The sequence below is a fragment of the Lipophrys pholis genome (assembly GCF_963383615.2).
Source record: "Lipophrys pholis genome assembly, chromosome: 6".
Classification (NCBI taxonomy): domain Eukaryota; kingdom Metazoa; phylum Chordata; class Actinopteri; order Blenniiformes; family Blenniidae; genus Lipophrys; species Lipophrys pholis.
Window position 1 is genome coordinate 409,110 of NC_137629.1, and position 15,000 is coordinate 424,109.

Sequence of the window (15,000 nt, forward strand, 5' to 3'; positions counted from 1 at the left end):
TACTCTGAGTGAAACCTTTTCCTCTTTCTCTCTGTCCAAAGTACCCGTGACATAAATCTGCCCCGTCTTCCTGTTGATGCCGAATCCTCTCTTTCTGCTTGGACCAAATATGAGATAGTGAACTACTCCGTCGTCTCCTTGGTCCCGATCACTGGCAAACACTTCCCCCACCACGGTGCCTCTTGGAGCCGCTTCAGAGATTTCAAAGTAATACTGTTTGGAGACAAAGCGAGGGACGTATTCATTGGCTCCCTTTAGCTGAATGTTGACGTTGGCGAAGCTGCAGCGCTCCTCGTCCGGGACATTGAAGGCCTTCACTGTTAGATGGTAGACCTGCTTGGCCTCATAATCCAAGAAGCCCTGGGTGGTGATGGTGCCGGTGTTGGGGTCAATGACGAAGAGGTCGCTGTCTGACGACTGAATCACATAGGCCATGACTGCATTCGCTCCTGAATCCCAGTCCGTGGCATTGAGTTTCACCACCGTCGTGCCACTGGGAACGTTCTCCTGTACCACGGGGAAATACTCGTCAGGGTCAAACGTGGGAGAGTTGTCATTGACGTCAGTCACGTGGACGGTAACGGAGACATAACTGGTTTTTGCAATCCAACCGCCATCTGAGGCTGAGACTCGCAGCTCATGCTGCTGCTTCTCTTCAAAGTCCAGAGGCTGAGCCAGCGATAGCACGCCGGTCTTCCTGTTCAGTGCAAACACCCTCTTGTCATTGCCAGAGGTGATATTGTACGTGATGAGGCCATTCATTTCTTTATCTTTGTCTCTGGCAGACAGAGTTCTGACCGTTGTCCCCACAGCGAGGCTTTCAGGGACGCTGGCTGAGATCTGGCTTTGAGAGAACTCAGGAGTGTGGTGGTTTTCCTCGGTGACGGCGATTCTCACTGATGTCCGTGACGACAGCGGAGGATTTCCCCGGTCGGTGGCGGTAATGTCAATGAGGAAGATTTTATTCATGTCAGACGTGAGTGAGGAGGCAACAGTGATCCACCCACTGCTTTGATCCAGTTTGAATTTATTGGAGCTGTTCCCTCCGGTCATCAGATATTCAACCTCAGAATTAAGGCCAAAGTCTTTCCTGTCATGAGCGACGACCCGGATGAGTCTGGTGCCGACTTTCACACTCTTAGTGACGGGAGTAAAGTAGGTGGAGGACTCAAACTCAGGAGGATTATCGTTACTGTCAACAACATTAACGATGACTGTCGTCTCACTCATCAAAGGCTTGACTGCTCGATCGGACGCCGTGACGATGAAGCTGTGGCGATTTATATTTAAACTACTAGCACCTGTTGAGTTCTGATATTTGAGCTGCTGCTTCAGGAAGATCTCCCCTGAGCTGGCGTTAATCCTGAAGTACTCCGACTGGGATCGGATGAAATAAAAGATTTTGCCATTGAAACCTTTGTCTGGATCGGTGGCGGACACCTTGGTGACCAGAGACCCCACCTCGGTGAGCTCGGGGTAGTCCAGGTAATAGGACGGGCGACTGAATCTGGGGGCGTTGTCGTTGATATCTGTGATGAATATGGTGACGTCTGTGCTCACGGTCCAGCCCGAGTCGTGAGCAGACACTTTCACGATGTAGTGGTCAGTGTCTTCTCGGTTGAGCGGCCTGCTGACGGTGATGTCTCCGGTGTTTGTGTTGATACTGAAGGGCAGGCTGCTGTCGGTGATGGAGTACCGGCTCACAGCGTTTGAACCAGCATCCTCATCTGTGGTGGTGACTCTGGTGACGGTGTATCCCACCGGAGCATTTTCAGCCACCGTCGCGCTGAAGATCTTGGAGAAGCGGGGGGCGTTGTCATTCACATCCAGAACCTTGACCAGCACTTTAACCGCCGTGTTCTTGGGAGGAACTCCGCGATCGGTGGCTTTGACCTTCAGCGTGTACACGCCCACTTTCTCCCTGTCCAGCGGCCTGGTGGTTCGAATCTCGCCCGAGGCTCGATTAATGCTGAAGCTATTCTCTCTGTTGCCGTCGACGATGGCGTACTCCAGCTGTCCATTGGTCCCACTGTCCAGGTCGATGGCAGAGACCATCAGCACACGCTGGGGGGAAAGGTTCTCCAGTATTTCAGCATGGAAAGGATCTTTATCGAACACGGGGTGATTGTCGTTCACATCCAATACCGTTACTTCTACTTTCTCGTAGGAGGAGTACGGTGGGAAGCCCTGGTCTCTGGCTTCCACCCAGAGCACATACTTCTGGATGTGTTCGTAATCCAGCGGGTGTCTGATGGCGAGCTCGCCTGACAGCTGCTCGATGTGAAAGGCGTTGTCCAGGTTCCCACTGGCGATGTAGTAGGACAGCGGGCCCCCTCTCCGGGAGGAGCCCGTCACCGTGGTCACTACGTGGTTGCTGGGCTGGCTCTCGGGGAAGGTGAAGGAGTGCTCCGTCAGCTTGATGACCGGGAAGTTTCCTCCGCTGACGAAGCGCACGGTCACGGTGGTCATGTCTGTCCTGGGATTGGATCCGCCGTCTTTTACTCGTACGGTGAGAGTAACTTCTGAGCTGCCGCTCAGCTTCTCGTTGGCAGTGATGGCACCTCGGACCGGGTCGATCTTGAACTTTTCGGAGTTGCGCCCCAGCAGGGAGTAGTGCAGCTGGGAGTTGGACCCGGAGTCCTCGTCCGTGACGGTAACGGCAAATACCAGTGATCCTGAAAGCAGAAGACAGAAGAGATCGATTCATCCTGGACCGGAACTTCCTCAATGTTTCTATCAACACTTCGGTTGCTGTTTGGACTGGTCAGTACCGACTGGGTCTGGACGTCCAGCTGCAGCTTGTTTTTCACACTTTTATCACAAGTTGCTCTTTTTTTTTTTTTACAGCTGAGAGATGAAAAGTAGTTGTTTTGGATGAATTCTGGCTGATTCCAGTGATTCCAGTGATTCCAGTGATTTCAGTGTTTCCTGCTGTTGCAGGATGAAACACGTCAAAGATAAATCTACTGAAACTGTTAATGACATAAATTACAGGAAAGAATCTGTATGAAAGAGCGTTTTCTCCTCAGGCTCTTTTTAAAAGCTCTTTTGATCCGACAGCAGCCGACACCGGAATCGACCCGTCAACCCGCAGTAGCTGGGCTCACCTGCCGCGGTGGAGGCGGGGATGTGGGTGACGTAGGGGTGGTGGTGGAAGCGTGGAGGGTTGTCGTTGATGTCGGCCACCGTCACCGACACGGTGGCGGAGCTGGACAGGCCGTCGGGCTGGCCCCCATCCGTGGCCACCACCAGCAGCTGGTACCCGGGCCGGTCCTCGCGGTCCAGCAGCGAGCTGGTGATGATCTGGCCCGTCGCCGGGTTGATGGAGAACTGGCCGTGTCCTCCACTCAGGCTGTAGCTGTCGGCACAACATGGAGACGGACATGATGGAGAGCAGCTCAGCTCACAGTACGACCGACAGGACGTGATAAATACCGTTCGTTTGAGGAATACAAGTATTTCTACTCAGATTACAGTAACATGCAGTCGCTTCAGTCGGTTCGGTGTGAAAACGAAATAAATCCTCTGCTCACAGGAAATGTTCCAGTCGATGTGATTATTGGTTTTAATTTCCAAATAGAATCTTTTCTTATGTTCTGGACTTCAGGGTCCAGGTGGTGGTCTAGATCCTCCTGGTTCTGGTCTCTGCAGACTGACTGAACCCTGTTTGTCCACACTGTGGTCTGTAGGGGGCGCTGGTATTAAAGTTCACAAGTCGTGCTGTACAACCACAATATGCTGAATAATGACGAGTCATCAGGTCACATCAGGAAGCTTCACGTTCTACCAACACTGAGTCAGAGTACCACAGAGAGTCAGAGTACCACAGAGAGTCAGAGTACCACAGAGAGTCAGAGTACCACAGAGAGTAGGAGTACCACAGAGAGTAGGAGTACCACAGAGAGTCACAGTACCACAGAGAGTAGGAGTACCACAGAGAGTAGGAGTACCACAGAGAGTCACAGTACCACAGAGAGTAGGAGTACCACAGAGAGTCAGAGTACCACAGAGAGTAGGAGTACCACAGAGAGTCAGAGTACCACAGAGAGTCAGAGTACCACAGAGAGTAGGAGTACCACAGAGAGTCAGAGTACCACAGAGAGTCACAGTACCACAGAGAGTAGGAGTACCACAGAGAGTCAGAGTACCACAGAGAGTCTGAGTACCACAGAGAGTCAGAGTACCACAGAGAGTCAGAGTACCACAGAGAGTAGGAGTACCACAGAGAGTCAGAGTACCACAGAGAGTCAGAGTACCACAGAGAGTAGGAGTACCACAGAGAGTCAGAGTACCACAGAGAGTCAGAGTACCACAGAGAGTCACAGTACCACAGAGAGTAGGAGTACCACAGAGAGTCAGAGTACCACAGAGAGTCAGAGTACCACAGAGAGTCTGAGTACCACAGAGAGTAGGAGTACCACTGAGAGTCAGAGTACCACAGAGAGTAGGAGTACCACAGAGAGTAGGAGTACCACAGAGAGTAGGAGTACCTGACGCCGCCGTTGACGCCCACGTCGGCGTCGGACACGTTGACCAGCAGCAGGTCGGTCCCGGTCGGAGCGTCCTCCCTGACGGAGGTGTGGAAGGTGGAGGAGCTAAACATCGGCTGGTTGTCGTTGACGTCGTCCACCAGAACCGTTACCGTTCCTGTTCCGCTGAGCGACGGAGAACCTGGAGGGAGAACCAGACCGGAGGTTAGAGGTTAGACGGAAAGACAGAGAGGAGGAACGGAGAGGAGGAACGGAGAGGAGGAATGGAGAGGAGGAATGGAGAGGAGGAATGGAGAGGAGGAATGGAGAGGAGGATTGGAGAGGAGGAATGGAGAGGAGGAATGGAGAGGAGAGGAGGAATGGAGAGGAGGAATGGAGAGGAGGAATGGAGAGGAGGATTGGAGAGGAGGAATGGAGAGGAGGAATGGAGAGGAGGAATGGAGAGGAGAGGAGGAATGGAGAGGAGGAATGGAGAGGAGAGGAGGAACGGAGAGGAGGAATGGAGAGGAGGAACAGAGAGGAGGAATGGAGAGGAGGAATGGAGAGGAGGAACGGAGAGGAGGAACAGAGAGGAGGAATGGAGAGGAGGATTGAAGAGGAGAGGAGGAATGGAGAGGAGAGGAGGAATGGAGAGGAGGAATGGAGAGGAGAGGAGGAACGGAGAGGAGGAATGGAGAGGAGGAACGGAGAGGAGAGGAGAGGAGGAATGGAGAGGAGAGGAGGAACGGAGAGGAGGAATGGAGAGGAGGAACGGAGAGGAGAGGAGAGGAGGAATGGAGAGGAGGAATGGAGAGGAGGAACGGAGAGGAGAGGAGAGGAGGAATGGAGAGGAGGAACGGAGAGGAGAGAAGGAGAGGAAGAATGGAGAGGAGGAATGGAGAGGAGAGGAGGAACGGAGAGGAGAGAAGGAGAGGAAGAATGGAGAGGAGGAATGGAGAGGAGAGGAGGAACGGAGAGGAGGAATGGAGAGGAGGAATGGAGAGGAGAGGAGGAAAGGAGAGGAGGAATGGAGAGGAGGAATGGAGAGGAGAGGAGGAATGGAGAGGAGGAACGGAGAGGAGAGGAGGAATGGAGAGGAGGAATGGAGAGGAGAGGAGGAATGGAGAGGAGGAATGGAGAGGAGGAATGGAGAGGAGAGGAGGAACAGAGAGAAAGAAAGGAGAGGAGGAATGGAGAGGAGGAATGGAGAGGAGAGGAGGAACAGAGAGAAAGAAAGGAGAGGAGGAATGGAGAGGAGGAATGGAGAGGAGGAATGGAGAGGAGAGGAGGAACAGAGAGAAAGAATGGAGAGGAGGAATGGAGAGGAGGAATGGAGAGGAGGAATGGAGAGGAGAGGAGGAATGGAGAGGAGGAACGGAGAGGAGGAATGGAGAGGAGAGGAGGAATGGAGAGGAGGAATGGAGAGGAGAGGAGGAATGGAGAGGAGGAATGGAGAGGAGGAATGGAGAGGAGGAACGGAGAGGAGAGGAGGAACAGAGAGAAAGAAAGGAGAGAAGGATTGGAGAGGAGGATTGGAGAGGAGGAAAGTTGTTAAGGACCACAGCTGGACCTTAACAACCCTAACAAACTGGGTATGGTGCCACTGGCATGTCAAAGGTCACCTGACGGAAGGTCAAAGGTCACCTGACTGAAGGTCAAAGGTCACCTGATGGAAGATCAAAGGTCACCTGACGGAAGATCAAAGGTCACCTGACGGCGATCAAGAGCCTGTTTCACTTTCATTGGACATGATGGGTCACTGGCAGCAGGACTGAACCAATCAAAGGGCTTCACTCCAATCAAGGCTGGACTGTCACCTGGACCCTGGTCAGCCATATGGACCCTGGTCAGCCATATGGACCCTGGACTGTCACATGGACCCTGGACTGTCACATTGACCCTGGACTGTCACCTGGACCCTGGTCAGTCACATTGACCCTGGTCAGTCACAATGACCCTGGTCAGTCATATGGACCCTGGTCAGTCACATGGACCCTGGGCTGTCACATTGACCCTGGTCAGTCACATTGACCCTGGTCAGTCATATTGACCCTGGTCAGTCACATGGACCCTGGTCAGTCATATGGACCCTGGTCAGTCACATTGACCCTGGTCAGTCACATTGACCCTGGTCAGTCATATGGACCCTGGTCAGTCACAATGACCCTGGTCAGTCATATGGACCCTGGTCAGTCACAATGACCCTGGTCAGTCACATTGACCCTGGTCAGTCATATGGACCCTGGTCAGTCACATTGACCCTAGTCAGTCACATGGACCCTGGTCAGTCATATGGACCCTGGTCAGTCACAATGACCCTGGGCTGTCACATTGACCCTGGTCAGTCACATGGACCCTGGTCAGTCATATGGACCCTGGTCAGTCACATGGACCCTGGACTGTCACATTGACCCTGGTCAGTCACATTGACCCTGGTTCATGGAAGTGGCTCGGGCAGTGAACCAGAACCTCCAACCGTCCTCGAGGTCCTGGACGCTCAGACTGAAAGTGAAGCAGCTATTCCCAGCAGGACCCAGGTTCTGCTCCTAGAGCGGAACCCCAGGGGGAGATTCAATCAGCAGCAGAGGAAAGGTTGGAGCTCCTCCTGGCTCAGATCAGGAACATTAGAACTTCTCATGATAATGACCAGACCACGCTCTGACCACGCCCCCTGATACCGGCGGAGGAAATGAAGGAGTGATGAGTCAGCACTTTTTACAACTCAACCCAGAGAAAACTCAGCTCATTGTTTTAGGAGGTTAAAGGTCAGTGCTCTTCCTGACTGCAGGTCACTCAGGGTGGAGATCTGGACTCCACCCTGAAATTCTACAGCCACATTAAGACAAGAACAATATAATGATATATATATAATATATATAATATAATAATAATAACAATATAATGATATATATAATATAACATAATAATAACAATATAATGATATATATATATATAATATAATAATAATAATAATAACAATATAATGATATATATATAATATAATAATAATAACAATATAATGATATATATATATAATATAATAATAATAACAATATAATGATATATATATATATAATATAACATAATAATAACAATATAATGATATATATATATAATATAATAATAATAATAATAATAATAATAATAATAATAATAATAACAATATAATGATATATATATAATATATATAATATAATAATAATAACAATATAATGATATATATATATAATATAATAATAATAACAATATAATGATATATATATATATAATATAATAATAATAATAACAATATAATGATATATATATAATATAACATAATAACAACAATATAATGATATATATATAATATAATAATAATAATAACAATATAATGATATATATATATAATATAACATAATAATAACAATATAATGATATATATATAATATAATAATAATAACAATATAATGATATATATATAATATAACATAATAATAACAATATAATGATATATATATATATATATAATAATAATAACAATATAATGATATATATAATATAATAATAATAACAATATAATGATATATATATATATATATATAATATAACATAATAATAACAATATAATGATATATATAATATAACATAATAATAACAATATAATGATATATATATATAATATAACATAATAATAACAATGTAATGATATATATAATATAACATAATAATAACAATATAATGATATATATATATGATATAATATAATAATAACAATATAATGATTATATATATAATATAATATAATAATAACAATATAATGATTATATATATATAATAATAATCAATCACAATAAAAGCATCAGCTCACTACCGTCTGAACATTCCTGCAACAATCAAAGGAATTCTGACCAACAACATTATTGTGTTAAAAGTCTGAGTGAAACATCTGGCTGGAGCTCCTCCACCATGCTGCAGCCAGAGCCTCCACCCTCACTGACTGGAGCTCCTCCACCATGCTGCAGCCAGAGCCTCCACCCTCACTGACTGGAGCTCCTCCACCATGCTGCAACCAGAGCCTCCACCCTCACTGGCTGGAGCTCCTCCACCATGCTGCAGCCAGAGCCTCCACCCTCACTGGCTGGAGCTCCTCCACCATGCTGCAACCAGAGCCTCCACCCTCACTGACTGGAGCTCCTCCACCATGCTGCAACCAGAGCCTCCACCCTCACTGGCTGGAGCTCCTCCACCATGCTGCAGCCAGAGCCTCCACCCTCACTGGCTGGAGCTCCTCCACCATGCTGCAGCCAGAGCCTCCACCTTCACTGGCTGGAGCTCCTCCACCACGCTGTTGATGGAGCACATTACACCACCATAGAGGGTGTAGCACATTACCCCTGAGCTCCACCCTCTCGACTGGCTGCCTGTGTGTCACAAGATCAACTTCAAAATCTTCCTTCTGCTCTAGAAAGCTGTGAAGGTTCTCCGACTGAAATACATCTCAGATTTACCTTAGAACATGAACCATCCAACCTGAATCCTGTCCTGAATCTAGACCAGAATCCACACCTGAATCCTGTCCTGAATCTAGACCAGAATCCACACCTGTTTCCAGACCTGAATCCAGACCTGAATCCACACCTGAATCCTGTCCTGAATCTAGACCTGAATCCAAACCTGTTTCCAGACCTGAATCCAGACCAGAATCTAGACCATAATCTAGACCATAATCTAGACCTGGATCTAGACCCAAATCCAGACCTGAGTCCACACCTGAATCCGGACCAGAATCCAGACCGGAATCCAGACCTGAATCTAGACCAGAATCTAGACCATAATCTAGACCTGGATCTAGACCCAAATCCAGACCTGAATCCAGACCTGAATCTAGACCTGAATCTGGACCAGAATCCAGACCGGAATCCAGACCGGAATCTAGACCATAATCTAGACCTGGATCTAGACCCAAATCCAGACCTGAATCCACACCTGAATCTAGACCTGAATCCGGACCAGAATCCAGACCTATTTCCAGACCTGAATCCACACCTGTTTCCAGATCTGAATCCACACCTGAATCTAGACCTGAATCCGGACCTGAATCCAGAACTGAATCTAGACCATAATCTAGACCTGGATCTAGACCCGAATCCAGACATGGATCTGGACCAGAATCCAGACTTGAATCCAGACCTATTTCCAGACCTGAATCCAGACCAGAATCCAGACCAGAATCTAGACCTGGATCTAGACCTGAACCTGGACCTGAATCCAGACCTGAATCCACACCTGAATCTAGACCCAAATCCGGACCTGAATCCAGATCTGAATCCAGACCAGAATCTAGACCCGAATCCGGACCTGAATCCAGACCTGAATCTTAACATGAATCGAGATCAGAATCCAGACCAGAATCCAAACCAGAATCCAGACCTGAATCCAGACCTCTGAGGTCATCAGGAAGAGGTTGACTCACTGTTCCTCCAGTCAGAAGAAACAAGGTGAAGCAGCTTTTAGTTCCTACCTCCTCCCCTGTGGAACAAACTTCCTGAACTCCTCCACCAGTTCTGGTTCCTCCTGCAGGAATCTGTGACTACGTCAGCAATCAAACACCAAATATAAACCGACACAATCCCAACTCATGTCTGCGTCGCTCTGCAAGCAGCTGCTGGAAACATCTGGCGCTGATCTGGCAAACCGCAGGTGTGTGGGCTGTGGTGTAGGGGTGGGGGTGGGTGTAGAGGTGGGTGTGTGGGGGGTAGGGTTGGGGGGGTGGGGTGGGGGGGGTTGCGTGGGTGGGGGTGGGGGTGGGTGTGGGGTGTTGTGTAGGGGTGGGGGTGGGTGTGTGGGGGGTAGGGTTGGGGGGTGGGGTGGGGGGGGTTGCGTGGGTGGGGGTGGGGGTGGGTGTGGGCTGTGGTGTAGGGGTGGGGGTGGGTGTAGGGGTGGGTGTGTGGGGGGTAGGGGTGTTTGACACAGTTTCCTGCAGCTCCACCCCTCAGCAGGCCTCCAGCTGCTCCACCCCTCAGCAGGCCTCAGGCTGCTCCACCCCTCAGCAGGCCTCCAGCTGCTCCACCCCTCAGCAGGCCTCAGGCTGCTCCACCCCTCAGCAGGCCTCCAGATGCTCCACCCCTCAGCAGGCCTCAGGCTGCTCCACCCCTCAGCAGGCCTCCAGCTGCTCCACCCCTCAGCAGGCCTCAGGCTGCTCCACCCCTCAGCAGGCCTCAGGCTGCTCCACCCCTCAGCAGGCCTCCAGCTGCTCCACCCCTCAGCTCAGGACAGAAGTGGTGAACATGAAGAATAAACAAGCTGAATTCCAGGAGCAGAATAAAGGAGCCCAACAGAGGGACGGGAAACATTTTCACCCCAAAAGAAATCCAGAGCGGAGAACCCTGATCTGGGAGCCTCCCTGCTGTGAGTCATGCTCCGTGCTGGAACCGGACCACCACCATGTTTACCTCCTTATATAGGCGCCGGGCAGATCCCAGGTCCTTCTGGACTCCACCTCCACCAGGATTTGTCATGATGAGGACTAAATTCAGGACTGCTGAACTTCACAGAGCGAACAACCACAAAGCCAGAGTCAAACTGATGGAGCAGAATCAACTGGTGATAGGGTGGAGGTTCTGCTCTCCTGAGGCTGAACCAACAGTCTGCTGACTCCGTCTCCAAACGCACACTGGACCTTTCAACCAGCCCGGAACCGGCCTGCAGGGTCACCTCAGCCTGCTCAGGTCCCGGTCAGTCAGGTATCAGTCAGGTATATGTTCAGGTATATGTTCAGGTATATGTTCAGGTATATGTTCAGGTATATGTTCAGGTATATGTTCAGGTATATGTTCAGGTATCAGTCAGGTATATGTTCAGGTATCTGTTCAGATATCAGTCAGGTAAATGTTCAGGTATATGTTCAGGTATCAGTCAGGTATATGTTCAGGTATATGTTCAGGTATATGTTCAGGTATCTGTTCAGGTATCAGTCAGGTAAATGTTCAGGTATATGTTCAGGTATATGTTCAGGTATCTGTTCAGGTATCAGTCAGTTATATGTTCAGGTATATGTTCAGGTATATGTTCAGGTATATGTTCAGGTATATGTTCAGGTATATGTTCAGGTATATGTTCAGGTATATGTTCAGGTACACAATGTGACTGTATCCACATGAGTCACCGTCCAGGACGTTGTCATGGACAAAGTTTTGAGCAGGTTTTTGAGTCCAGGCGGTGAGGTGTCGTACCGCTCTACGTCCAGCAGGAGCCGGTGGAGTCCAGGCAGTGAGGTGTCGTACCGCTCTACGTCCAGCAGGAGCCGGTGGAGTCCAGGCGGTGAGGTGTCGTACCGCTCTACGTCCAGCAGGAGCCGGTGGAGTCCAGGCGGTGAGGTGTCGTACCGCTCTACGTCCAGCAGGAGCCGGTGGAGTCCAGGCAGTGAGGTGTCGTACCGCTCTACGTCCAGCAGGAGCCGGTGGAGTCCAGGCAGTGAGGTGTCGTACCGCTCTACGTCCAGCAGGAGCCGGTGGAGTCCAGGCAGTGAGGTGTCGTACCGCTCTACGTCCAGCAGGAGCCGGTGGAGTCCAGGCGGTGAGGTGTCGTACCGCTCTACGTCCAGCAGGAGCCGGTGGAGTCCAGGCAGTGAGGTGTCGTACCGCTCTACGTCCAGCAGGAGCCGGTGGAGTCCAGGCAGTGAGGTGTCGTACCGCTCTACGTCCAGCAGGAGCCGGTGGAGTCCAGGCGGTGAGGTGTCGTACCGCTCTACGTCCAGCAGGAGCCGGTGGAGTCCAGGCAGTGAGGTGTCGTACCGCTCTACGTCCAGCAGGAGCCGGTGGAGTCCAGGCAGTGAGGTGGAGGACAGACATCTTTGTCTCTGCTGAGCTGCAGCCTGCGTTCCTTCCTGCTGCCGCCGCGCTGCATTGTTCCAGCGCCACGGCGGGTTTCCTGCCGCGCTGCACGGCGGGTTTCCTGCCGCGCTGCACGGCGGGTTTCCTGCCGCGCTGCACGGCGGGCCGGCGTTCTTGGTTCCTTTCAGGAATTTCAGTTTTTACACAGGATGTGATGTCACAACCTGTTTACTGTCTCAGGAGAACCAGCAGATCCTCACCATGACCTCTGACCTCCATCGTAAGACAATGAGAGTTCCTGCCTCACAACCAGCGACTCAGGAGAGCAGCCACTAAGTCCTAGTCTATATACAGCGGCGTGCTGCTCTATACAGCCTCAGAATGTGCTGCAGAGCGGTGTGCTGCAGAGCGGTTTGCTGCTCTATACAGCCTCAGAAGGTGCTGCAGGGTGGCGTGCTGCAGAGTGGTTTGCTGCTCTATACAGCCTCAGAATGTGCTGCAGAGCGGTGTGCTGCTCTATACAGCCTCAGAAGGTGCTGCAGAGTGGCGTGCTGCAGAGCGGTTTGCTGCTCTATACAGCCTCAGAAGGTGCTGCAGAGTGGCGTGCTGCAGAGTGGCGTGCTGCAGAGCGGCGTGCTGCAGAGCGGTTTGCTGCTCTATACAGCCTCAGAAGGTGCTGCAGAGCGGCTGGCTGCAGAGCAGAGTGCAGCAGAGCGGCGTGCTGCTCTATAAAGCTTCAGGACATCAGACTTCAGATCACATGACCTGCCTGGCAGCAGCTGCTCACAGTGTAAATTGCTGCTCTGTGTCGCTTGTTACAGGAAGGAGCAGAGAATCTTTCAGCTATGTAATGTATGTACTGGTATGTAATGTATGTACTGGTATGTAATGTATGTACTGGTATGTAATGTATGTACTGGTATGTGATGTATGTACTGGTATGTAATGTATGTACTGGTATGTAATGTACTGCATGTGATGTATGTACTGGTATGTAATGTATGTACTGGTATGTAATGTATGTACTGGTATGTAATGTATGTACTGGTATGTGATGTATGTACTGGTATGTGATGTATGTACTGGTATGTAATGTATGTACTGGTATGTAATGTATGTACTGGTATGTGATGTATGTACTGGTATGTGATGTATGTACTGGTATGTGATGTATGTACTGGTATGTAATGTATGTACTGGTATGTGATGTATGTACTGGTATGTGATGTATGTACTGGTATGGGATGTATGTACTGATATGTAATGTATGTACTGGTATGTGATGTATGTACTGGTATGTGATGTATGTACTGGTATGTAATGTGTGTACTGGTATGTGATGTATGTACCGGTATGTAATGTACTGCATGTGATGTATGTACTGGTATGTGATGTATGTACTGGTATGTAATGTATGTACTGGTATGTAATGTATGTACTGGTATGTGATGTATGTACTGGTATGTGATGTATGTACCGGTATGTAATGTACTGCATGTGATGTATGTACTGGTATGTAATGTATGTACTGGTATGTAATGTACTGCATGTGATGTATGTACTGGTATGTGATGTATGTACTGGTATGTAATGTAGAGTATGTGATGTGTGTACTGTTATGTGATGTATGTACTGGTATGTAATGTATGTACTGGTATGTAATGTATGTACTGGTATGTGATGTATGTACCGGTATGTAATGTACTGCATGTGATGTATGTACTGGTGTGTAATGTATGTACTGGTATGTAATGTATGTACTGGTATGTGATGTATGTACTGGTATGTAATGTATGTACTGGTATGTGATGTATGTACTGGTATGTAATGTATGTACTGGTATGTGATGTATGTACTGGTATGTAATGTATGTACTGGTATGTGATGTATGTACCGGTATGTAATGTACTGCATGTGATGTATGTACTGGTATGTAATGTATGTACTGGTATGTAATGTATGTACCGGTATGTAATGTACTGCATGTGATGTATGTACTGGTGTGTAATGTATGTACTGGTATGTAATGTATGTACTGGTATGTGATGTATGTACTGGTATGTAATGTATGTACTGGTATGTAATGTATGTACTGGTATGTGATGTATGTACCGGTATGTAATGTACTGCATGTGATGTATGTACTGGTATGTGATGTATGTACTGGTATGTGATGTATGTACTGGTATGGGATGTACGTACTGGTATGTAATGTATGTACTGGTATGTGATGTATGTACTGGTATGTAATGTATGTACTGGTATGTGATGTATGTACCGGTATGTAATGTACTGCATGTGATGTATGTACTGGTATGTGATGTATGTACTGGTATGTAATGTATGTACTGGTATGTAATGTATGTACTGGTATGTGATGTATGTACTGGTATGTGATGTATGTACCGGTATGTAATGTACTGCATGTGATGTATGTACTGGTATGTAATGTATGTACTGGTATGTGATGTATGTACTGGTATGTAATGTATGTACTGGTATGTGATGTATGTACTGGTATGTAATGTATGTACTGGTATGTGATGTATGTACTGGTATGTAATGTATGTACTGGTATGTAATGTATGTACTGGTATGTGATGTACGTACTGGTATGTAATGTATGTACGGGTATGTGATGTATGTACCGGTATGTAATGTACTGCATGTGATGTATGTACTGGTATGTAATGTATGTACTGGTATGTGATGTATGTACT

At 48.4% G+C, this 15,000-nt stretch overlaps 1 protein-coding gene across 1 annotated transcript in view; it reads right to left on the reverse strand.

Moving 5' to 3' along the window:
* fat4 (FAT atypical cadherin 4) overlaps nucleotides 1–15,000 on the reverse strand; it is a gene marked incomplete at its 5' end in the record, with an annotated part of 134,591 nt that overhangs the window by 39,677 nt on the left and 79,914 nt on the right. Inside the window, 3 exon segments of the mRNA XM_080465733.1 lie at nucleotides 1–2,675; nucleotides 3,108–3,358; nucleotides 4,491–4,671. The exon segment at nucleotides 1–2,675 is cut by the window's left edge and continues 1,675 nt beyond it. Of these exon segments, the coding sequence (XP_080321859.1) occupies nucleotides 1–2,675; nucleotides 3,108–3,358; nucleotides 4,491–4,671 (3,107 nt within the window).